The sequence below is a fragment of the Myripristis murdjan genome, chromosome 3, assembly GCF_902150065.1.
Source record: "Myripristis murdjan chromosome 3, fMyrMur1.1, whole genome shotgun sequence".
Taxonomy (NCBI): domain Eukaryota; kingdom Metazoa; phylum Chordata; class Actinopteri; order Holocentriformes; family Holocentridae; genus Myripristis; species Myripristis murdjan.
In genome coordinates, this window is record NC_043982.1 from 25508899 (window position 1) to 25536049 (window position 27151).

Here is a 27151-nt window from a genome sequence, read left to right on the forward strand (position 1 = left end):
AAAATTCAGGATTTTTATATTATGGAAGTGAACCAAGTGATACAAGCACTGTGATGGCAGAATGACTTTCAAAAACATCATTATGTGCAAGCCTATATCCCAACTAAAGAGCTTTCAAAGCAATTTTAACTACCCATGAAAGACTGATGATAAACAGGGGGAATTGTATGCACAGTGTAAACAAGCAACTCCCCCAAAACACAAAAAAAGTGAACCTCAGGGTCACAGATTTAAAAATTTCCTTGCAAAAATATGCTCAAACGTGATTGAAGCAATTCCTTAGCATCAGTGCATATTCTCAAGAAACTTGCTCTGTGTATCACTACCATACTACACAACGCATGCTTCTGTCACAGAAAGGAATCAATGAAAATAAGGTAAAATGGTTTCCCTCCCTATCACTTCTTCCCCATTCAGTCATTTGTGCTAGAGGAATATATAACTGCATCTCATACACTACATCCATTGCAGCAAAGCTAAAGATGAGCGCACTGACGTTAAAGTTTATTGAAGCTCAAATTTAATGAGCAGGATTTCCATTATAAATCTGAAAATTAGAATAAGGTTGTTATAAAGTTTATCGAGTCCAATATCTGTCTCTCTCTTTTTTTTTTTTTTTTTTTAAGTTAGGACTTTTTTTTTTAACACCACTTTTAATAGAGCCCTCGCAATGTTATTCCACCCACGGAGAGAAGGATCCATTAGCTGTGTATCTGCCTCTGATCCTAGCTACTTAAAGACCTGACAGTGAGCTCAATCTAATGCATTAGGTCAGCCACTCTACCATTACACCTTAGTACACCCACAGCATGCCATTATCAGGTAATGCATGCAGCTGTGTGTGTGTGTGTGTGTGTGTGTGTGTGTGTGTGTGTGTGTGATGAATACCTATAGTGCAGAGCTCACCTACATTGTGAAGCCAAACAATTTTGCATGCATATGTACACAAAAACACATATGAAAATACTAAAAAATAATAATTAAAAAATACATACCAAATAAAAATTAGAAAAAAGGAATCATCCACTATGTCTCATCCTCTATAAATTTAGAGTGAATTCCAGGATTTATGGGGCATTTTTCATCATTTTAAAAGCAGTTCTTAGTTTGATATAATCCATACCCCTATTTAATTGAAATCCTCTCTAGCCTCTGGATAAGATATAATAGTATATGTTAAAAAATGAAAGCTGACCTTTGCCAAAAACAAAAAGACCCAAAATTGTAACAAATGTAACACTGTTACAGTACAGAGCAGCCAAGAAGAAGAAGAAGAAGAAGAAGAAGAAGAAGAAGAAGAAGAAGAAGAAGAAGAAGAAGAAAGCATTCTAAAAAGAAAGACACAACAAAGAGTTTATGAGCAGGGCCATGGCTTAGTTACAAATGCATAACATGAGTATGCATTTAAGACAAACTAACGTGCTGGGTTGCCATTGCGCTCTTACCCCCCTGGTGCACAGTCCAAGCAAATATGCATTTAAGACAGTCATAATTTTATTATTCTAGATAAGAGGGTTGAGTGGGTTATTATATCAATATTATGTTCTTCATTGATTTATTATCCAGCTCATTTAAATTTGCAGCTGCCTTTTACACTGTGGGTGTCTCTAAAAATGTTTGTAACTAGATGCACTGTTTAAATCGGTCTACTTTTTTCCAGTTCACTGCTACAAGTCTTTAACTGGCTATCCATCCATTTGTCAGAATTATATTATTTTGTTTAGACCTCTCTCCATTGGAGAAAAAAAAATCACCCTAATGAGGATCACATCTTGTTGTGCAGCTGATTTTACAGTTTCAAAAGTTTCAACTGCATTTTCCCTGACGATTTAATTACAGGATGATGCCAGTCCCTGTGGAAAAAAAGTGCACTTCTCCCGTCTACAGTGTCAACAGGAGTCTGACACTGGAGCACTTACCTAATTCAGCTTAGCAGGGGGTGAGATAAACATGCCACGTAAAATTATTGTTAATCATCCTCTTTTTGACATATCTAGAGACTTTGTGGAGCTTCATCCAAATGGAAGTCCAGCCATCTGATCGATTTCTGGAGAGCAACCCACCAGAATCTGAGTAGTTGTGTATTTTATGCACTTTTGATGCTACACTATATCCCTCATGTATCATTTTCCTCAAGAGTAATCTCCACATCAGTTGCTTCTGAGTCATATTTTCTCCAAGATAACTGCACTACTGACATTTTATTTGCATATATTTCAGAAAGTGCTTATCCTCAAATTATCTTTATTTTATGTATAAATTAGTAATTTCTTAATATTAAGTCTTATAATGGTCATCCATTTGTTTTGCAATTTTTTTCTTCTTTTCTTCTCATCGGTTTGCCCCCTTGTATAAATCTAGTCATTCCGCATGGGAGTCTTAGGGTAATAACCCAGTCTAAGATATAAATTTTGAAATGTTTTAGCAATCTCACTTGAAACTCAATCAAAAGATTGCCATTATCCTTGCAAACAGGGGTACAGTATAAACCTGCCTTTGACTGTTTATCCTCAAGGGAGTCTAGAGGCTCTAGTTCAATATTTCCTACCTTGTTTATCTGTTATTTGACCTGTTGTCACTATCAAAAGAATGTCTGGATTTAAAGAAAATGTTGTAATTATATATGTCTGCTAGGCCTATTCCCCGTTTGGCCCTGTCAATATTTGTTTTCTTACTTCTGATTCTAGGCATCCCATCTGTCTAGACAAGCCTTCTTTGAAGAATTTCTTGTCTATGGGTAGAGAGATAACTGCTAAAAAGAAAAGAAAAAAATAATAATTAGTAACATATTCAGTCCTCAAAAAAAAAAAAAAAGCTACCTGGAAGGACTTCCATCTCTCTTTATGCTAGTTAAAACATTTTTCAAATTGTAAGGAGCAATTTCATGGCCTCAGATACTGCTTGTCCTCAAATACTGTCTTTTTCTGTGGAGGATGAATGTTCTTCTTTGCATGGTTGTCCAAAAGGTGCCTTCCCACACACACACACACACACACACACAAACATGTAACAATCGAAGAAGGACATGTAACAATAGAAGAAGGTCCGCTAAAACTGCTGCTCTAGAAGCACAATTTGGGAATCTTGCAGCACTAATGCACTAATATACTGTATGCGTCCCACAACTTCCTATCATTGCTATGCCAAAGACACGCCACTCTGCTTTTAGTTACTGTCTTCTGACACACAGATTAAGTTGTGTACCTCTTGCCAGATGCCTGCCCACCTCCTCAAACTCTCTCTGATCCTGCAGGTTCATGCTTTGCAGCACACATGGAATCAGACTCTTCCTCACCAGGGAATCTGCCCAGCTTCTTTACCAGGCTCTGCCACTGCTTAACTCTGTTCTCAGTGCTGCCCTGGTCATTACTCCACTCCATTTCCACTCCACTTGCACCTGGCTGCCCAGTGCTGGAACAATCTTCCCTCACAGTGAAATAGAGGACACAGTCCCCATCTTCCATCATTGACTAAAACTTGACTTTTCAAGATGTACATCACATTATCATTCCCTTGCCGAATAACCTATCCTCCCGCTACCCACTCTAATTGCTCAAAAAAAAAAAAAAAAAAAAAGGAATCCCTTCTATCTTTCTCCTTCCTTAATTCTCAAGGTATTTCTTGCCCAGCAAATCAATCTTTCTTGATGCCTTTAATGTAGATGTACTGTTGCTATGGTCACCAAGCTATTGTAATGGTGCAAAAGCCCTGGCCTGTACATAGTGGACTTGGGGTTGCTTGTAATTTGGTCAATTTCAGCTTTCAGCTTAGACTTTTAGCTGACCATTCCACTCACTGTAAATCATTTTCATTTGCCTAGTATGTCAATGTAAAATGAAATGTATTCCGACATGGGAGATTTTACAGTTGATACAGCAATAGCATGCCAGACAAAAGATGTAACTGTTAATCCTGCATCTTTTGTTGGAGAGACAGTAGGCCAGCCTTTTAGTTAAGTGGCTGTCCCATTAAGGAAAGGTCACAGAATTTGATTCCCCAAACAGCTTTGCTTCTTGTTGAAGTGTTGATTAGCAAGAAACAGCACCCCTTCCTGCCCACTCCTTGTAAGTATGTGCATTGGCACGAGATGAATTGCTGAGGCTGTGGCACAAATCTTAAGTGCAGATTCAAACAAAATACTAAATCTATGCAAAGGTTTGTAATTAATACAGGAAATACAACCATAGATGCTGGATTGCTCAGCACTTTTTATTATTGAAGTATTAGCTAACTGTCCTAGGTTTCCAGTGCAGGAACACTATTTTTGTCCTGGAGATTTGCTCAGTTGTCACTCCTCCACAACTGACTACACCAGTTCACATATCATCATACAGGGTGTAAGATTTTTGCATAGTAGGAGTTACATTGAAAAATGTATTGTGCCCTTTTAACCTGCACTTATGCTCACATTCATCCATATAAACATTTACAGTCAGCTCGTACAGTGTATGCATAATTATGTAGAATATAGTAAAAAAGAAGACATACTCATGTAATATGCATAGAGTGTGTGTTAGCAGTGGGAGATGAGTTAATATACGTACTGCTGAAGAGTGGGAGCTTTAGAAGTAAGTGGAGTGTGCGAATATCAAGAGTAGGCAGGGTCTCACAGACACACACACACACACACACACACACACACACACACACACACTTTGTTTTGCTCCTTTCGACAGTGAGTGGGAGACAAATGACAGAAGAAATTGATTTGACTAAAAGCACACACACATGCAAACACACACACACACACACACACACACACACACACACACACACACACACACACACACACACACACACACACACACACACACATACACACACACCATGTGGACCTGGAGCAGACAGTGGATCAATGAGGTGCTGAAGTATGACCCAGGGGAATTCAGCTGCTCCCACTGCACAAACTCACTCTCTCTCTTTGTCTTTCTCTCTCTCCCTCATGCTCCCTCTCAATGATAAAAGTGGACATACAGTGTGCACATGTTTGTGAGAGAGTGCAACAGAGAGTGAGTGAGAGAGAGAGAGAGAGAGAAACGTGGATAGATGATAGTTTGATTGAATGGCATGGAAGTCAGTCATTCATTTATCTAGTGTGCATAATTTTAGTCAGGCATAAGTCCATTTTTTTTCCGAAGTATGTCTTTAACCCTATAAAGCCTGAACTATGAAAGAATTGGCAGAAAATTCCATTTTTTTGAAAATGGACCCTTTATTTAGTCCTATAACAAAATATATATATATATATATATAAATATATATATATATATATATATATATATATGTTATTACATGACCTTTCTGGCGTATGATATATGATATGTACTTGAAGTGGCAATGGTATGGTCCAGGGTGAACAGGGGAAGTGTTCAAAGGTATACAACAGTATTTTGGTCAAGTATTGATTAAACTGAAAAAGAAAAACGGAATTGAAAATGTGTATCATATATGATACGAATGGCTTTTTTAGGGTTAATATTTGTCCAAAAAAGAGAAAAGACAAGAGACTAGACAGAAACATGTGTAAGAGGAATCTAGATTAACTATATTAGTAGGGGTACGTCTCTTAAGACTCTATAAAGCACAGGGTTAACTCTCCTGTTCTCATCTATTAATGCAGCACAGCCGACACAGTTCACTGATATGTACACTTGGAAACTGTTTGTGTGTGTGAACACATATGGTCATCTATTTGTGAAGTACATCATTTGCCTGTATGTGTCTTTGTGTGTACACATGTTATTTTTGCTTGCATTGGCCTATATGTGGCTTTGTGTGTGGGTATGTGAGTATTAGTACAAAGTGAGGTTCACTCTGTATATAAATTATTCATATATTTGATTTAATGCGTAGTTCTAATTCATCATGAATATTTTTTAATTTCTCATATATATGATAATGGGGATATGTGTTTGCGCAGGAGTATTTGTGTGCCTGTGTGTGATTGTATCTCTGTGCTGCAAGAAATTGGGTGCGGTGATGATCTGAACACGGGCCTGCTGTTGGGTGCATGGCTTCATGACACCCGCAACAAAGAACTTCAGAGCTGCAGAGGGAAAGAGTTGATTTTTATGATAGTATAGAGATGGAGGGAGAATTGAGAAATGCAAGGAGGAAGGTGAGAAGAGGGAGAAGACAGGAAAACACTTTTTTCTAAAAAAAAAAAAAAAAAAAAAAAAAAAAAAAAAAAAAAAATAGAGATGCTTTAATAAGGTGGAAAAATGAATTTGAAGAGGATGTTAAAGGCAAACACAAACATTCTGGCAAATCAGTTATATGACCCATATTATTATTATTATTATTATTATTATTATTATTATTATTATTTAAATTATTTAAATTATTTAAATTATTTAAATTATTGTTTTATTTTATTTAGCTTTTATTTAACCAGGCAAAATTATTAATGGAACTTCCCACTTCCATTCAGATTGTGTGCTAGGTCCCCTCACCAAATTAAAGGAATATACTGCTATAAATCTATATCATTGTAAAATAAATACATCAGAGAAGGTGTGGTTGAAGCTGAATGTGTTTTCCAAAAAAAAAAAAAAAAAAAAATCCAGTCAGAGAAAAAAGTTTGTTGACTGTGTTGTCAGCCATTTTATTGTGAAGTCATGTACAGATATTTTGGCAAACTCACAGCTTTCAGATCTTCTCTAATTCCAGCTTTAGAGTTTCAACTTCACTGCCATTCCTTTGCACTTTTCCATGTAGGAGGACGGATTTATCCTAGTTCCAAAGTTCACTGGAAAACTCCATGTGAACAACTTCTTAGGTGCAATAATAGCCTGGCAAAAGGCAATGGCCTCTTGCGTGTCAGATACAGCTGTGCATAACAAAAGAGACAAATTTCCCATACAGTATGTTTATGCAGTTTGTTATGACACTGTGTATGTTACATTACATGTAGATATGTCTATGTCTATGCTGCATGTTTGGTGGATAGCCATTTCAAACCACTTTGCACACTAAGCACTAATGTCAGGTGACACCACTCATACTTTTGCAGTATCAGTTGCCATTCATGCCTGTAATGTCTGTAATATAATCAATTGTAATTTTAAAAAATCTTTTAGATCTTTTTTTTTTTCATTTTTTTAAATCCTTGACAATTTTTATCGCATTTGAGATGTCTTTTACTATTTTCAATCAATCAGTCAATCAATTGAATGACAATTGAATGAATATCAGTGACAAAATTAATACAAACATTTCTCAAAATCAGTGTATTCCTTTAAGGAAAGGGTGGGGTGGGTGGAAGGTCTGGTTGATGACAGGAGGAGGACCTAACAACTTCTAGAAGGGGAAGCTCCCTGCAGAGAGGAGAAAAAAAAATGTGTGAATGAGGATTCACAGCCCGGAAATGAGTCATGGAGCAAACCATGTAGTCTGCTAGACAAAGAGATGCACACTCATAAGCATGGCTACACATGGCTAAAGTACTTACTAAAGCACTAGAAGGTGTGTACACTTTCACACACATGACCACCAACACTCATAAACAAATGGAAACAGTCAATGCACATGGATGCGCAAAGAAGCACATATTCCACATTCATAAGCAAATTCACAGACATGTGCACACAAACATTTAGAGCACGGCTGCATGAGCTGATCTGAGTTACACAGAGTCACCTTGTACTCCCCTCTGTGCCTGCTTGTCTCCCCGGAGACGCCCGCTGAGCTATAGCCCACTGTTATTTTGTATGTGCTAAAAAGATAGAGTGCCAAGGCGCTAAGAGGATGAACTAGAGAAAGTGTTGCAGAGATAGATGGGTTGTGAAATTGAGAAGGTATTACATTGGAATGTTCTTGTACTCTATTTAACAGTCGAGGGGACCAGAGAGATTCACTGTTGTTCTTTCATTTGCATCTAATTTCTGTCTTTCGCACCTTTTCGTTTGCTCGCTCATTCGCTCTCTCACACTTTTTCCCCATTCTCTCCCTGTCTCCAACAACTCCTTCCCCTGCTTTCTCTCTCTCACACACAAGTATAAAACATGCCGGCAAAACCTTGAAATTAAATTAAAGTTTAACATCATTTAAGAAGTCCTAAACTGCCAGTTAATGCATCTCATTATTTTAACACTGTCAGCGTAGCAGCTCACAGCTCAAACTATTTATCAGCTCTGCTCCAATTGCCAAGGTTTGATCCACATTAAATGCCATTAAGTCTGCACTTAGCAGAGTACCTCAGAGAGCAGGAGATAGAGAGCGGGGAACAGACACTGGAGCAAAGACAGAAGAGCGACAGAAGCCAATTTTAAACAGAGATCCCGTAATAATGAGGACCTGTTATTACACCAGCTTTGTTTTTTTTTTGTTTTGTTTTTTACAATGAACCAAACAAAGCCGGCATAACGCTGCACCAATGTGTGATTTTTTAAATAGCAATCTGGAAGCAGAGTGATAACCATTGGCTGTGATGTGTAACACAACAGCGACAGTACGTAGTGTGATGTATAACATACATGTTGGGCAGCGACACTGCTTTCTAAACAGTGGACTGAGTGGTGAACTGATTGCTGAGGTGTTTCAGCAAATTATACATATCAAAATATCACACCCATGTCCCGTCCTGCTGGCTCTCCCTTTTACACATACATGCTTCAGCTGTTGATTCTTTTTGTGTTTGTGTGTGTGTGTGTGTGTGTGTGTCTCTGTGTGTGTGGCGTCTTTCACACATAAAATGCAGGTCAAAGTGCTTTACAGCATGATATTAAAGACAGAACACAACAATATAAAACATTAATAAAAGAAAAATGAATAATAAAACAAGCACACAAAATGAATGAGTTTGTAAAAATAGAATAAATAAATGGGTTAATAAAATGGAATAAAAGATCCAATAAAATGCAGAGTGAAGCTAAAAATTCGGCTCTGTGAATACCTCCGCTGCCACCACAACAACAATGCCCCTCCATTCCATGTTCGTATTTTTTAGACAGATATTCCCAGTTTGAAAGGCTGTGTAAAAGGGGGCTAGACTATGAAAGAAAGTGAGAGAAAGGGGTACGGAAGAGAAAGGCAGTGTGTGAGCAAGTGAGTGAGTGGAAAGAGACAGGTGTGATGAGGGGGTTAGGGCGAAAGGGAGAGGAGGAGGGAACACGAAAGAGGTAGACTGAGTTTTCAGAGAGCTGATGCATGCAATCTAATGTGCATCTCAGGAAGGCCAAAAGCTCATTTTCTGTCTCCCAGAAGAGTGTTACTTAATACGGTAGGCAGCCAAGTCTTTAAGTAGGGGGTAAATTAGCTATTCATCCACACAAAAGCAAGCTGGCAGACCCTACATCCCCTCTACTTCAGAGTCTGTCTCTCTCTCTCTCTCTCTCTCTCTCTCTCTCTCTCTCTCTCTCTCTCTCTCTCTCTCTCACACACACACACACACACACACACACACACACACACACACACACAGTGTATAATTCATTATGATCCCTCCTATCCCCTCACTAAAGGCCAACTTTCTATGAATAGATCTTTGAGACAAAACAACAACTTGGTCTTAAGTTGCTCTCCTGCAAGCTACATCTTGGACAGACAGGTTCCCAAACTCTGGTCAGGAGCTGCCCAAAAGGACGCCAAAACTCACCAGAGTGGTTGGTTTTTGAGGTAGGAGGCCACTGAGACTTGGGAGGGAGAGACTGATAGAACTGGATAGAAAACTCAAAAATTTGTACCAGTTAAAGTCAAGATACTGAAAACCAGATTCATGTATATGAATCTTTGCACTGTGTTTTGGGGCAATTTGTGGTCACAGTTAATGTCGGATTTACTAAGACAAATAGATTATAACGCAGTCAGCACCTGGACCACCTTCTGCTTGAGCAGAGCTTAAAATGTGCACAGTGAATGGTGGACATTCTGGTGTTCCTGCTACATGCAGCTCTCAACAAGCTCTATAAGTAAAAGAAAATACAAAAAGTGATGTTAAGTTGAATCGTTGTAGCAGTGTGCAGTGATAATTTGGAGGGATTCTGGTTCACTGAAAACACATTGGGAAAAAAACGCAACCTTCTCATGGGGTTAAAAAAGACAAATGACATGACATAAAAAGAAAAAAGAAAAGAATTTAAACATAAGCCGCCACAACCAGCAGTGCGCCACCACAGGGCAAGGTAGAGCATCTTGTCCAGCAGATGCACATATCAGAACAGGTGGCAGCTATCCTAGAATACCAAGGTAAATAAAGTCTAATATATTTTTTAAGATCCCTTCTCACAATAAATTGTTCAGTGTAGTTCAATTCATTAATGCACCAGACAAATCTCTTGGAAAAAACTGACATAAATTGTGTGAACTCTAATAAAGTGGTGGCCACACTCATATCCCATGCTATCATTTGTTCAATCCTCCCTTAAATGCATATCCATACAGGCAAGAAACATGCGCGTGTAATTCAGATGATGGGTAAAATGTGTATCTAGGCCCTTGCACCTGTTTAATTAAGAGCACACATGTTGCTAAGAGCAGAATGCACCTGAAAAGACACATACAGTAAAATGCTTAGTATATCTGGCCCTGAGTATAACTTTTACACTTTTGCCTAAACAACTTAACAACCAAAATCTCTTAAATCTCAAACATGTCCAACACGAAAGCACATCCTGTGAGTAGTTTAATGAACAGTTTTACTCTGGATGGATTAAAGTGAATATATACTTTTTTTGGGACACAGAACCTCAGTGCACCAGTGATACTAGAGGCAAGTGTGTTCTTACGCTACACACACTGTGACCATGCTGTAACCACTGTAAGTGGCTACAACATGGTCACAATGTGTTTGTGTTCCAAACATAAGGCCAAAATTCAAAGGCCATAATGAGTCTTTGCAATGGCTGAAATGAGAGCACACAAAATGCCTCAGCAAACAAGATTATGTATATTACATCATTTGTCATTGTCGTTATCATTCAATAGAGTATGCTTGATCCAGCAAAGGTTTATTCTAAATTCATGCATGTGGCCACAAGCCTAATTTAGCACACAGTCATTGTGTAGTTATGAGAGTGAAGGCCTGTCATTGCAATGGCAATCACTTGAGGGCAAGATGAAACATAAAATTACCATTATGGAAATATAAAGCAACCGTCTCTGGACTGTATGCTATCTAAAAGGAGACAGAGGTGGACTGTGGATGCCTGGCTGTGTTAAGACATGGCTACAATATGGGCAGTAAATACATAATTATCTGTCTGGCACTCAAAGCTACAATCCTACTGTGACAATGAAGACATGTAACATGGACAGTTGGCAAAGGAGTGATGTTTTCAGTGATGAGAAGTAGATGCTCTGATTACTGAAAGGAAGGAGGAAAGGATAAGAGAAAAAAGGAGAGGAGAGAGGAAGAGAAAAACACAAGAGAAGAAGAGAAGAGAGGAGAAGAAAAGAGAAGAGAAGGGAAGAAAAGAAAAGAAAAAAATAAAAATGGCTGTGGCATTGCTAATTCAGTTCTGGTTTCCATTGATTGACTGCCTTTCCCCATCGAAGTCCTGATACTCCCCAAGCTTATAAAGGCCCGTGTTTGCTTAGCATGCGCACTTCACTCAATACAGACTTGTGAATGTGTGTGTGTGTGTGTGTGTGTGTGTGTGTGTGTGTGTGTGTGTGAGTGTGTGAGTGAGTGAGTGTGTTCTTGTTGACAGAGGTTGTAATCTTATTCCATCAAGGTGATACCAAACTAGTAAACAAAGGCAGGTGGCCAAGTTTGCTTTGTTTTAAGCCAGTATCAGTGCTGGTCTCAAGAGCATTTTGATGCAGAAAAGTCAGTTCCTTTGTTCCTTTGTATTTGGTACTGCAGGTGGCTCACTGTTCTCCAGTGTATATATGTGAGCGTGTGTATGTGTGTGTGTGTGTTTGGACGGGTGGTAGAGGTAGGGTGCGCATGTATAGGTATGTGTAGGGCTAGGTAACAATATAGATTTTCCAATTAATTGTTACCTTTTCACTGATTCTTAAAATCCCAATATTGCTGTGTTAATATGTTCATTTTTTCAGTAGATGTGTGAAGAGTCATTTTAAATGTTATATGTAATACGCCTCTTTTCTCTGCACATGTTGTCGTCTGAACTCGTACCCCATGGGAAATCACCTGACCAAATTACATTTTTCACATTTTTCAAATGGTGGGAGCTCGTCACTTGAAGCCAGTGATACCAAGCCTGAGGGCAGATGCCGTCATGTATTTTCGCTTTAAAAATAATAAGAGTTGGACAAAAGCAAAGCTAGATGGAAGTTGTAATTAAGACGTTGTAACTGAGATATCCCTAACTGAACTGATACAGAGTCAATTGAAGTAGAAACTGGTATTCAATTAAATTGGGACATTGCGCATCAGCACCATATATCGTGCCAGCTCTCGGCATGTGTACTTCTGTGTCCTACAGTACCTTGCGGACATTAATCCAGTAGCCTATGATGCGGTCTGTAGCCTCAGGGTCTCGCTGTGTCCACTGCAGGTTGTAAGAATAGTTGTTCCCTTTCAGGATCCGGATGGGGTTGGGCGTGTCAAAGTAAAACTCAGCATTGTAGGGCCGTGCTATAGGAGGGAGGAAGGGTGGGCAGAGAGAGAGAGCGAGAGAGAGAGCTTGTTAGGAGAATTTAAATTACTTTAGCTGGCCTTAAAGAGTTTTTCCTTGCTCTAGCATGGAGAAAATGTCATTGATGGATGGTATTGAAGAAGATAACTGTCCCATACTGATTATGAATATTTACAGCCATGTAATTGATCACTCTGTATGAGTCGCAATGGGCTGCACTGAGAGACACACACACACAAATACACACACACACACACACACACACACACACACACACACACACAAAAGGGAGAGTGAGAGAAAGAGAACAAAATTCACAATGTATTTGTACGTATTTCTTTCTTCCTCTTTTTTTTTTTTTTTAAATCCTGGTTAGCCTCTTTTGGTTCAACCTTTCTAGTATTCACTATAACCCATCCTCAAAAACCACCCTGTGAAAGAGCACCTTAAAAATAAGTAATGAATGGTCAAAGTTCAGCGGTTTGAAAACCCTACAGTCCTCATGGTAACAAACAGTCTACGTAACAAGGCAACACAAAAAGAGCAGAATGCCATCATAAGCTGATAATAATAAGGCTTAATTTCTTTTCACTCACCGGAAACATTAAATGTGCACGTGGAGGTTCCTGCATTATTGGTAACTCGGCAGTCATAAGTGCCATTGTTGACAGGGTCCAGCTTGAACTTGAGCTCCGGTGTCTCCTTCAGATCTGGTGGGGGCATGCGGAGTGGCTCACCGTTACGGAACCAACGGATGTTCATGAGGCGGGGCGGGTTGGACCGCAGGACAGTACAGCGCAGGGTCACCATCTGGTAGTTCCTGGAACGTACATCCTGGAAGACCGGATCCAGTATGGGAGCATCTGGATAATCAACAGGAACGTTACAGTAGGTTTATTTCAATTAAAACTTTTTGTTCTAGGTTTCTCCATCTCAGCATGTCAATTACTATGAGTTGTTTTCAAGAGGGCAGCGGGAAATCATGTTGTAATGATTATGCATTAATGCATGTGTGTATCATTCATTCATAAAAAATTATTCATTCATTCATTTTTTCTTTCTTTTTCAAAAGGAATTTGGAGTGGAAACTGGAAATCAAGGGAATATTGTTCACCTAAATGTAAGTATTTAAATGATTAAATCCTTAATTTATTAATTAGCCCTTTCTAGAGAACATATAGATGACACAGTTAAAACTGCCAAGAGCTTTTCTAGTCTTTGTTAAATGTAACTAATATTGCTTTTGTTTGGAGTAGTATCTGCTTTTTGAGCCAAGGGCTGTGCACACTGATATCACTCATAAAGGTGACTTCCCCAAACTGGCTGGCAATTGACAGATTATGTAAATTTAAATAATTAATCAATCAATTAGTAATAGTTTTTGCACTTCAAGCTAAACATGATTGGCATATGAAGAGATTAAAATCCTTTTGGCTGGACTTCTAAGTAAGGATTAGCTTTGTAGGCTAATTTAATCATAAAAATCAATTAAACTCAAACTTATCTTCAAAATTAAGGCGGCAGCTGGAAAAGGTTATTTAGTTATTCTACCCTTTCACTATTTAAACTTTTTTTTTTTTAGGAGATTTATTTTGTTCTCTTCTTTTGCATCAACAAAAATAAATATATGATATAAATATTATTTTCGGATATTTTGTTTATGTTTTTGATGTGGCACATCAAATAATTAGAATGAATATGTCTCTGTTCTAGTGAATAGTTACTACTTTTTATTACTTATTTTCATGCCCATATATGGACATATCCAACTCTGGATATGTCCACTATTAGTCACAATACTAAGGCACCTCTGCATTCACCTTTGTACATTTTGTAACTTTCTCTGATAGATTTTTTTTTTTTCTACGTTGAATGTAGGTTATTTCCAGTGTTTTTGTGGTGTGGTGAATCCAGTTACAAGCCATCATCCCTTATTGATTTCCTTTGTAAAAGTCAATATAAATCACAGAAGCAGTAAGGTAGCATAAGAGAATCAGACCAGTTAGAGAGGGATTTTAAGCTTTGAGAAAGCTGAGATGTGAATTGTGCAAAAGGAGCTGCAACTGATCTGTCAGGAAGACAGTGGCTTCTAATATATTACTCATTTCATTTGTATCTTCATCATGTAGGTCCCATTTCCTCTGCCTTTGTTATGCTCTTATCTTTTTTCCCCTGCAATAAAAAAATTCCTTCCAGATCAGGAGAATATATGCCCTGACAAATCGCCTGACATGCTGAACAAATGTTACTGCCACAAGGGATCAGGCATTTCCATGAGGCATAAACTTGGTCATGTTGCTAACCTCCACTAACCAGCTGTAATTAACCTGTCAGTAGCTATCTGTGGGTCCGGGGGACTGACTAGCTGTCATTACCCTTGGGTCAGGCAAGATGCACGACGGCCAAATTACTCTGCTGCAAATCATCAGCCGGCTAGCTCACCCGAGGCCAGCTAATCATATAGATAATAGCCAAGATGCTAATGCAGGTAATGTAGTGCTAACGGTGATGAAATCTGAAGTTAAAGCCCCCAGAGGTGAGGCAGCATGACTCAAGTCCCTTATGAATCAGGTTTATCAGACACAGATGTGTAATTATGTTCTAATCTATGTTATGCCTGTAATTTAGACAGATATCCCTCCAGACTGAAGCAGAGGTATGGAGATAGTGTGCAGAGGGACAGAGAGACAGGGAGAGGTGGCAGAGAAAAGGGCTGAGACAGAGAGGTGCTAACACTGCGATTGACACAGGATGGAACAATCTTTGCAGATTTATAGTAGTAATCCCATGAGAGACTGTCTGTGATAAGATAAAAAAGTAAATTTAGATATTTCACAAGGAATGTAAATGATTCCAGAGATTGTGAGGATAAATTCATGCCATAGTTCAAATAAGTGAGACAATGTGTTTTAGAGAGAGATAGATAGATAGATATAAAATCAGACTATTTCACTTTAGTTATTATTGGAGTGATAAAACTAGGGTTATTTTTATTTTTGTAGGGCTTCAGCTGAGTTATATCAAATTTAGAAATCAAAATCACTCTTTCCTGCTTGCAATGATATTGCCTTGTGCAGTGGCTTGGATCAATACACTGCTGAGGAAAATGTGGTGACAGAGGTGGGTGGATTGTCACGTTGATCATTTAAGATCATTCATGAACCAAGAAAATCTGCTGCCTCCTCCCGATCATGTTGTTTTTGTAAGATATGGATTTTCAGGGGGAGAGTAAAGTATCGTGTGAGCTGTCAGTTGTGATGATCATCTGATGATAAATCTGTTTCTGCTAGTGAAGACGTACCAAGATTTCTGCTCTAGGATCAGATATAGACTTTTATTTATTATGATGTAGTATGCAAAACTGATCTCATACTCTATGACTTGGTATCTTGTTCTCCTTCTGATAACGCTGATCTGGGTTTTAGAAAGTAACACAAAATAAAGTAAATAGTAATCTAACTACTTTTTTAGTGAGAGTAAATACTAATGTAATTACAGTTTAGAGAAAGTTATGAGTAACTTCAATTAATTATATTTTGAGTAACTTACCCAACAATGCATAGCACAAAGTTTTGTGTTGACTTATTTATGTCTCTCTCCCCACTTGCTTTTCTGAAACAAATCTTGAAAATTTTCAGATTTGGCTACATACATAATGCCAATTATGTTAAAAGTTGGTACAGCTGGAATATATACTGTCAAATTAAGTCCTGGTTTAGCATTCTGTGCTTCATGTCAGGAGAACATGAGTATTGTGGTGGAAACTTTACTCTCTATATTACTCTCTATATTATTATGTGATACATGTGTTTCATACTCATGTGCTTGAAGACTGACTATATAATTGCACGATTATCTAGATGGCAATGTTAATGATAAAATGTTCATATGGTCACTTCATATATTCATGTACTCAGCTGGTAATTCATGTAGTCCTATGATTAACTTATATATTCATGTATTCCTACAATTAAGAAAGATTGCATACATGCTTGTACAAGAGGGGTTTATTTGCTCCCAGTTACGTTGTGGGCCTTTGTTCCAGTCAGAACAAATTGTTTGCTCTGATGTTCGTGTGTGACTGCTCAAGGTAACTCTGAGTCATTAGGCCTCAAGTGGAATGAACTGGGAGGATTGTTTCAACTTGGTAGAGAAAAAAACATTTGCCTTTGGAACCAAATTGTCAGGGTGACATGAAACTTTGACATGAAACAATCGTGAGACCGGGGTAGTTTTGAGCAGACAGAACCATTAGGTTTATCAAAAATGATTGATGAAAGGGTAAAATTACTGCCAAGAGAAAGAGGAGATCATCCTGTTATTCTCTGAGGAGGATCTGGGGATTTTGGCAAATGTGGCTCCAGTCCTTTGGAAAATTACTAATGTTTAAGGCTGGATAAATGTTTCCACTGGATGATAGTCAAAGTCCATCAAGACATGTGATAAACTGGAGGGAGCAATTTAATTGGTGGCCAAGCTGAAGGTGGAAGACGATGTTCATTCAAACTATAGAAAGGTATGGTATGTACGGACTTTTGCACCTGTTTGCTGCAGCAACAGTTCTCAAATCTTTGAATAAAGGATCTCTAAACTGAATAACCTCTTTTCCTGTATTTTATTCCTCCACAGTATGCACCTGCATGCTGAGAACTACCATCAGATTTGGCTGCTCATTTTCAACACTTGTTTAAGAAACCACTTCTGCATGACGTCTCACTGTCTTATTGTTCAGGGTGTAAACTGTCACTTATTGTCAGGTGTCCAGACATTTTTATCTTTTAGACAACACAAACTATTCACCCTTTTGACCTCTTATAATCCCTGCAGACACAACTATGCCCCATAGCAGAGCTGAGTGATAGGTGACCAGTCAAGGGTCATACTGTAATCCATGGACCTGATTAGTGTATGGTCACATTCCCTGGTGCTGCTCACAGAGGCACATGTGCATACTGATGGGTGTGTGACTTTGGAAACAGGTGGCAAGGGTAAAGAAAAACAGGCAAACGGATGGAGAGAGCAGGGCCAAGGGAGGGCTGGGAAAAGGTTGTGAACAAGGAAGGGAGAAAGGGAGGAAAGAAAGGTGAGGAGAGAGAGGGAATAGTAGATTTACTTTGTGATATTACTTTAGATAGTTCTGAGTTGTACTGTCAACATTTTTTCCCTCTGCTATGGTGGGTGACATCTTATTTTTTAACTTTTAACTTTTAACTTTCTTATTCAAATACCCTTACAGTATCGAAGCTCTGCTCTCTGTGAAGAAATTGTTTTGATTATGTAAACTATGTTCCAAAATAATCACATGTCTGCCATATAATCATATATGGTGTTTGCTTACTTTTAATCTTTAGTCATATATGACCTATGTTTAACTTTAGTCTGCTTAGATAGGTGCTATAATGTGCATTATGTAACAGAGCAAAGAGGGTCTTCTCCATGTAACCAATAAACAGCAATTGTTGACTGTTAACTTACCCAAGGCCAACGACATAAGAATGTGTGAGAATCTTGCTGAATGTAGCAGATATGTGTACACATTTTTAGAGGATCAAGCGGCCTTGGTTGGTTGACAGATTAACAGAGCAGGAAGACACCAAATAAGAGTGAGGCAAACAAGTGCTGTATAACATAGTCTTATTCCGTTGTTCATGGCACGCGCTTGCATGGTTGACTCCTTATGTGTGTGCCGTGCTCTGAGCATTAAGTGTGATAATACTGAGAAAGAGTTTTGTCTCGTTCTTCATTGTTGACAGAGTGGAATTAGAAATAATTGCCGTGACTCTCTCCATGCAGGACTCGCAGCGCCACACTACTATGTTTCGCAACAATAATCCATGTAAGCACAGCATCGTAATCTGTCTTACTGAATGCAAAATGGATTCCATCCTGGAATGCTACACTGACCAAGCCAAACATTTACAGTACACTCAGAGAAAATCAATTTACATGAGGCTGAGAGAGGGGGCTGATGTGTGGGGGATAAGGCAGGGTGAGGGAGGAGAGGCAGCACTTCGAGAAGAAAACAGTGAAGAAGATAGATGATGGAGAAAGTGTGGTGCGAAAGTGTAGAGAGAGGTCGATGATTGAGTATGGGAGGCAGAAAGGAGGAGAGAATGCAAAATGCAAAAAGAGAAAGACAGAAGAAAGAGGGAGAGAGAGACAGTGAAAGACAGAGAGAGGTCTGCTCTCATGGCCAGCAGTTAGCTGATTGATGATGATGAGAATGGCAATGAGGAAGAACAGCCACTTCTCATGGAGACAAAGATGAGAATGGAGGAGTGAAGACAGGACGCAGGGAGGAAAGAGGAAGAGTGAGAGAGAAAAGTGAGGAACCTGCCTAAGCAGTGGGGTGGGGGTGGGGCAGGAGCTCCACTTAATTATAGGGCTGCCATAAAAAATGATAGCATCTTTCCCCTTGCATCGATCAACAGCACTAAATGGAGGAAGGGAAAACAAACCTGATAAAATAAACAAATAAAATAAAATGGGATGAGGGAGGAGAAGAAGAGGGGAAGAAGGAGGGATAAGGAAGGATGATATATTTGTCCTCATTTTCACTCTTTTTCACAGTTGTGCCTCCTGTTTCTCTGCTTCTTCCACTATGTTTTTCTCCCTTTTTCTTCCTCCTTTTGCAAAACCTCTCTCCTTTTATCCTTCCAGTTTCTCTCACTCTATTTTTTTTCTCTCTGTGCTTACTTTCCATCTCTCTCCTTTCCCTCACTCCACTGTTTTCTGTCCTCTCCATCCCACTCCTTCTCTGTCTCTGTCCAGAGCAGGGTGGCCACCTGGTCCATTAATCAGAGTAGCCTAGTGCGAGAACACAGCTTCCAGAGTGTTGCCCTTCCGCCTTGCCTACATTACCAAGCCCTGTAAATTCTCCCAGATCTTCTTCTGGAGAAGAGGAGAAGAGAGGAGAATGGAGGAAAGGAGAGAATAAAGAAGATGAAAGAGGGCAAGAGAGCAAGACACAGAGAAAAAAAGAGGGAGAGAGAGTACACTGAATAAATCCAGTAAACTGTTACCCAGTTTTGTTAAGGAATTCTAAAAATGAGGATTTTCTTATTTGGCATTTAATTTAATTATTCTTGAGTTCAATTATTTGCCAGTCCATTCAAGTATTTGCCAGTATTTGCCAGGCTTTTCATTGTCAATTGTACGTCTCAGGGACATATTTTCAATGAATTTTTAGTGAATCGCTTGTCTACATGTGACTGCCAATGGCCAGATGTTTTGAAAAGCGACTAGGCATGGCTGGAGTTGGATCATGTGAGAGAACAATAATTTATGAAAGATATCCTGATATCCTTCTCATGCTGGTTTTGTTTCCTGACCACTCAAAGATTTCAGACCAAGCTCACAGTGCTGTAAGTCGAACAAAGTAACATTGCTGTTAAACAGTAGGGGAGAGTGGGGTAAATAGTGCCAATTTTTACTTAAGTGCCTTTAAAGCGAGAGGATTACAGTAATGCCTCCAACTAAAACATGCACTTATAGTTTAGGATGTTGTGCATCCCTGGGAACAATCACTTTGGATCTTATATAAACTGTTTGAGAAATATAGCTTTTGAAAAAAAAAGTGGTTTTGTGGCACAACTTGCCCCCGGTGCGGGGTAAATTGTGCCATTAGAGAGAATACACTGGGGTAAATTGTGCCATTGATAACTGAAGTAAAACAGATCATTTTAATCTCACAAATGATAATGCTATATAAAAGCAAAACAAATTCAATACAAAATTATTTATTCAACATTTATTTATTATTTTTACAAGATTACAGGCCACTTTTGTATAACAAGGCCTAGCGCCACATGAACTCAGCATTTCATAGATTTAGTTAATAGCAGCCTTTTAATTTGCCCTAGGTAACACCTGCAAAAGAGTACTGAGAGGTCCTGAACTCCTGAAATGAACTGAGGTGAGTTAGATACCCGTCAACTCAATGATACATAACCCTGTGTGGAAAAGTGAAAGCAGCATGGTTGAGAGCATACATTTGTGAGCCATCTTCATATATTTCCTCTGCTACAGCTCTGGTTATTTTTGAGTTACACTGTCTAATGGGTAAGGTCTACGAGGAGATAGAAATGTAACAGGCATATCTGTTTAATTTACCTCCAATGAGGATGCTGATTTTCTTTCCTGGGGGATGAGACTAAAAAAAGACATGAGTAAAGCAACCTCATATGGAGTGGCAGGGTGTTGAAATCTGTCTTGATTAAGCATGGCAAAAGCCTAGCCCGTCCTAAGAGTCCATTCCTCTCCATCTTCACACTAATATCCAATTTCTCATTGTTCTGTAGGCGATATTTTTTTGTAAAGCAAAGTGTGAACGTTGTGTCAGTAATTGAGGGAGTGGCACAGACAAAGTCAAATGCTCCACTAGTTGCATAGCAACAAGTAACACTTGTGATAGCCAATAACTGCTAATAACTCAGAGGTACATCCACAGGTGCTTGTACCACATGAAGAGCTTTAATTGAAAACGATGGCTTAAAGATATCCATTTGCCATGAGTCCAGCTGCCAGGTGGAAATGCCATGGTGTAATTAAAAAAATGTACCATTGTCAGTCATGAGGCTGCATTGTTTAATTCACAAAGAGCTGACATTTTGGACATGTGTGGTGCTCTGTAGATTTGTTTTACTTTTGGCCTTCTGCTTTATTCAATTGTGACAGTAGAGAGAGACAGAAAAGGCAGTGGAGAGTGAGAAGATGACATTCAGCAAAGGGCTTGGTCCAGAATCGAACCCAGACTAACCCTTGAAATGTGGCATATGCTCTACCAGGTGAGACAGCGAGGTGCCCTGTGCTCTGCTGGTTTTAATGGTGGCATGTGACATGATAACCACATTTTTTACTTCTCTTAGGATACAAACTTTTTCGAGTGTAGTGTGAATACAGTGCGGTCCAAGGTAGGTCACAGGTTCTATCTCTGCGACAGCCATGGGACCTTCTGCTTTTGAAGTGTCCCTGAACAAGATATTGAACCTTTCTGCTCATGCAAAGCCCTCTGGGTAAGAGTGTCCGCAAACATGTGTAAACATAAAAATGCAGAGCACAGCAGAGTCTCATGATCTTTTCATAAGGCTACAGTAGGGTTTATGAGTAGTAGTAACTCCAAAAGTACACAAAGTAGTATCAGTCCTTGTTACTGTTACTGCTATTTTTTTAAGCATTATTTACATGCTCTAATGCCCACATTTATTATTAATGTTTTTCATACATTTCTGTCTCATAGGTTTTAGTGCTTAAATTGCCTGTTGCCTTGTGTTATACCACTTTCATTTGCTTGTTCTCATGTATACTGTATTTTTCTTTGCTGCATCCTATTATTGTTACTATTACTACTGTTATTACAAGTATTACACTCTGCTGCAGCTATTGCCTAATTTTGCCACAGGGATGAGTAAAATTCTATAATATGTCCCATATTATTGTAGTTGTGTACTAGAAGTCGGTTGTAATAGTAGTGCAATAACCAGTAGTTACATTGTGTGTTGTACTCTGTGATGATACGATTGTTGTAGCATAAGTGGTAGTAGCGAGGTCTTACTTGAACTCTTAGTGATTTTAATTGTAATGGTGATATCAGTACTCTGACTATTCTACTGCAACATTATTGAGTGGGTGAACTACATTATCACTAATGTGGCAGAGCATGGTAAAGTGGCAGCTGCCATAGTTGTGCAACATTACTACTACTGATACTTCTAATAGTAGCACCTTTTGTATGCACAGCACTTTCCAAGGTCCTCACAAATGCCTTGCAGCAAAAAACATGTTAACAAAAGGAAAAAGAAAGAACTGCAGTAATCTGAAAGCAGAAAGAAAAAGACTGCTATAGACATAACAATAAGGAAAGTGAGGAAACTGAAAAAAGTATTTAAATGCTGCATTAAAACTAAAAAAAAAAAAAAAAAAGACAACATAAACAATATGAGGAAATGAAGGTAAGCAAGCTAGAAAATTAAATGTTGAATATTATTGTGGAAAGCTGAGTTTTGCTTGTTTTTTTAGTGAAGAAGTGTAGTGAAGTGCAGTGAAAGTCTCTGGTCTGTACTTACATTGCACATTGAGCTGGACCTGTGCTTCACGGCGTTTGATGTTCAGGCCATTGTAAGGAGCGGTCTGACACCGGTACGCCCCCATCATGTCCCGGCTGACATTGGTCAGCCTCAAGCGGCCATCCCGCGTCTCCACTAGAGGCTCCCCTGATGGCATGAGCAGGTCTTTGTCCATTCGTGACCACAGCACAGGTGGGCGTGGCTTTCCATCCACCACCAAGCACACCAGCTCAGTGTTGCCTCCCTCTCGCACGCTGACCACCTGCCCCCCAGCTGGACCGCCAGCACTGGGGGAGTGACTAAAGTAAGGATAGGGAAGGGGAGGAGAGAGGAGGAAGATGAGGCAAAAGAGATATCATGTAATGTTTTTATTCTGAATTTATTTACTTGGACATAAATAAGGAACCTCTATAGTTTCATAGTACTTGACAGAGACAAGTATTGTGCTGCAAATCAGAACAGAAAAAAAAGAAAAAAGACAAGAAAAAGAAAAAAAAAAACCATTCATACCAAAGTGCACTAATGGCTTCTTTAAGGCACACTCGCATAACAGAAATCGCACAGACCAAGTTAAAAAAAAAAAAAAAAATGCTAATAAACAGCTCAATTTACAAAGTAATTACACTACAGCCTTTAAAGTTAACTTAACAGCTCAGTGTGACCATTAACCCATCAAACTGAAACTGTATGACTGAATTCTAAATGTCTGCTGCAAAAAGATGAATCACATATTATATACTATAGATTATATATATAGATTAATATATATATATCTATCTATCTATCTATATATATATATATATATATATTTATATATATATCTATATTATATATCTATCTATATATATATCTATATATAGATATATAGATATATATAGATATATATATAGATATATAGATATATGTCAGTGGTAGATAGAATAGAACTGGAATACATTAAGTGATGTAATATCAATACAGTTTTTTTAAAAAAAAAATAAAGTGGTTCCACTTTTAAACAGTGCAGGTGGATGAATATGTACTTATAAACCAGAGTATTGTTATCAGAAATGCACTAAATAACACAATCAAACAATAAAAAAAAAAAAAAATGAAATGCAATAACAATCCCACTAAATGAAAACTATGGTATAACAGAGTTTAAATAAATAAGAAACACAGTATTAAGTGAGAGCAGACAAAAGTAGGCAATAGAAAAGGTATAAATGTAGTAAAAAAAAAAAAAAAAAAAAAAAAGTAAGGCTAGAAGAATTTGAGGGTTAGGAGGAAAAGAGAATAAAAATTGGGTGGGAAAAATGTGATTGGAGATTAAGGAGAAGGTCTAAAGACAACAGGGGAAGGGTGGAACAAAGAAGGGAGATATGACATAAAGGAGATAATGGAAGAAAAAGAAAATGACAAATGGTGTGAAAGGAGAGGCGAGATAAGGGCAGGAGAGAGACGCAGGCAAGAGGGGGAGGAAAAGGTGAAATACATATGCTGACATTTATGAGGGTAATTTCACTGGACACTAACAAACGAATAAGATTAGACATACAGTATGTATACCCCGATAATTGTTTGGATTGTACAAGCTGAGAGGCAGAGAAACAACAAGGAGTAAAGCAACAGAAATGCAGATGGATAAAGAGAACAGACAGCCTTAATCCAGGATCCGGGCAGTCAATGCAAGATAGGGTGAGACTGTGCGACAGACAACACTAAGACCAAAGACAAATCAGCAAATCAATTACAAGTCAGAACTCTGTGGCCCAAATGAGCAAGAGAACAACAAGTGAAGGATGAAAAAGGAGAAGAGGAGGAGTAACAGATGTCCTTCCCTGGGAAGTGAAAGAAAGATCACAGGAACAGAGGAGACATGAGTACCAAACTATGTGCAAGTGTGTGTGTGTGTGTGTGTGTGTGTGTGTGTGTGAGAGAGAGAGAGAGAGAGAGAGAGAGAGAGAGAGAGAGCCAAGTGTTCTTGTTCTTGTTGATATCATGCTAAAATATACTTCACCCAAGCTAAAATGAATGACACTACTAATCAGCAATTAATTACATATGCTTTACATTCCATTGCCCCTTTGGTTTTGCATATAATCTCAATGCAGAGAAAATGCAAGCATTTTTTTTTTTTTTAGTTTGTCAGTGTGTGTTAGCTGGCTGTGTGCAGCTGACAGACCCTTAGAAAAAGCATGGAAAGAAAAAGAAAAAAGAAAAAACTCACCACTGTTCTGAGAAATGTTGACATCCACGCGAAGCTCTTGCACCCTACTACCTGGGAAGTTGGCCATGCAGCTGTAGGTAGCCAAGTCTCTGAACTTCATGTCCACAATCTCAAGGCTGCTGGTGCCGGGCGCCATGTCAGGGTCACTGCGCAGCAAAATCAGGCTGTCTGAGCTGTAGACAGGCACACCGTTTTTGTACCAGGTGTAGTTGACCTTGTCCTGCGGGGTGGCGTCCACATGGCAGGACAGCTTGAGGTCACGACCCATCTGGATGCTCTCGCTGTCCTTGTTGGAGTCGGGTGTAATCTGGAAGGTCAGGTTGCTCATCGCTGTGTGTGGAGGTGGTGGTGTCAAGAAAGAGAGAGGAGAAAGAGATCACAGTTCAACAACATGATAAAATGGTGAGGGGATGGCAAAGGTGGTGAGGGTTAAAGAAAAATCATGAAGAGGAGAAGGATGGGAGAGGTACTCAAAGAAAAAAGAGAGTATGAGAAAATACAAAGGAACTGATATAAGAGTGTGGATGAGTTGGACCAGCTGAATAGGGTATATTTAAGAGACAATGAAAAGGCATAGAGGAACAGGCTGAAGAGGGAAAAGAAAATCAAGACAAGGGTAAATGAGTGGGAGAGGTTGAGGTACAAGGAAGGGGCAGCAGGAGAAAAAAACAAAGGAAACAAGAAATTGAAGAAGAAAGAAAAGGAAGAAGAAAATGGTGAAATTGTAGGAAGAGGGAGAGAAAAAAGGAGCGTGGAATAGCATAAAACAACTGAGGGACCGGGAAGAGGGGGAAAACAAAATCAAGGACACGGAGTAACTCTTGCACTGTCACATTTAATTTACAGTTTCAAAGGTTGTGTTCCCCAGCAGACTTGCACGCTGAATACAAAAAAATTCTCTATTATCCCCAACAAGGGAAGAGACAGGCAGTGAGGAGGACAGGAGAGCTTGATTTAAACTCCTTGCAAGCTTGTTAACTAGCTCCTGGGCGGAGCTGGGCATGTTTAGATAATGACCATATGGTTAATAGGATGCTGCAACTTTTACCGAGCTAGAATGGAGGACACACATATACACTCAGGGAATGTGTGTGGTGTGTGTGTGTGTGGTGTGTGTGTGTGTGTGTGTGTGTGTGTGGTGTGTGTGTGTGTGCCTGTGAGAGGAAGAGATAAAGAGAGAGAGAGAAGAATAGGAGCAGAGAGATAGAAAAAGTGAAGGGTGTGTGAGCCTGCAGGCATGCTGTGTGCATCCATGTGCATGTGCAACTGTCACCTGCATCAGTGCTTGTGTGTGCATATAGACCGTCTTGAGTGTGCATTCACCAAATGTGTGTGTGTGTGTCTATTCCTATATGCCTGTGTGCGTGCCTCTGTGTGTGTGTGTGTGTGTGTGTGTGTGTGTGTGTGTGTGTCATCCACCCTCTTGCCACCTGTGCTGGTGTGACGATGAGTTCAGGCTCATTAAGCTAACAGGAGAAACCCATCCAGCATACGTTCTCTACAGTGTTAACTAACAGACGAGACTGTCACTAATTGCTTCCACTCCGGTCTAACTAATTGGGAGTGAATAAAGATGATTAAAGGGGCTAAAAATAGCCGTAGGGGAGGGTGAATGGAAGGCTTTTGTTTCAACATTATAAGAGAGGAGCGCTACTTAACCCTTCTATTCTGAAAAGACTCACATCAGCCCTCACTAATGATGGATCAGCAGCTCGCGTGAGACACATGCGCATGACTGCACATAAAACATATGCATGCATGTGCACACAATGCACGATAAGAGCATTTTGTTAATATATTTAGAAATGATATTTATCACTTTAATGTGCACGTCCATTTGTATTTGTTTCAAAGACAATCTGAATGCTGTTCAGGTGAATTTATTACTGTAACAAGTCCCAAAACAAATATATTATCATAAATATGATAATTGGAAGAGTACGCAAAGTATTTAATGTATGCAAATATAGTGACCAGAGGGAGAGAGAGAGAGGAGAGAGAGAGAGACGAAGGGAAAGAGAGAGAGAGTGGTAGATAGATGGATGGATACAAAAATACTTGATATATATGTCTACACCAAATTTTACAGTTGTACAGTGGCTTATGGTAGCATTGTTGATAAAATAATTGGATGAAAAATAGTTATGTCGATGAGAAATGATGATGATAACAAGTTTTGAAAACTCATCTCATCTAGTTTCTTCGGTGTGTAAAATGGCAGGTTTTAGAAAAGTGGCAGAATAGACTTATGATGTATTGACAGAAGAAAGCCTGACATAGTGTTTATTTAAGAGCTTAATATTGACATGCTGACATATCTTTATCTGTACAATAAG

General features: G+C 38.9%; 1 protein-coding gene across 1 annotated transcript in view; it reads right to left on the reverse strand.

The window, feature by feature from the left end:
* Positions 1-27151, reverse strand: part of mdga1 (MAM domain containing glycosylphosphatidylinositol anchor 1) — a 237420-nt gene that overhangs the window by 44093 nt on the left and 166176 nt on the right. The window contains 5 exon segments of the mRNA XM_030044457.1: positions 12393-12541; positions 13139-13405; positions 22607-22885; positions 22888-22905; positions 24816-25145. Of these exon segments, the coding sequence (XP_029900317.1) occupies positions 12393-12541; positions 13139-13405; positions 22607-22885; positions 22888-22905; positions 24816-25145 (1043 nt within the window).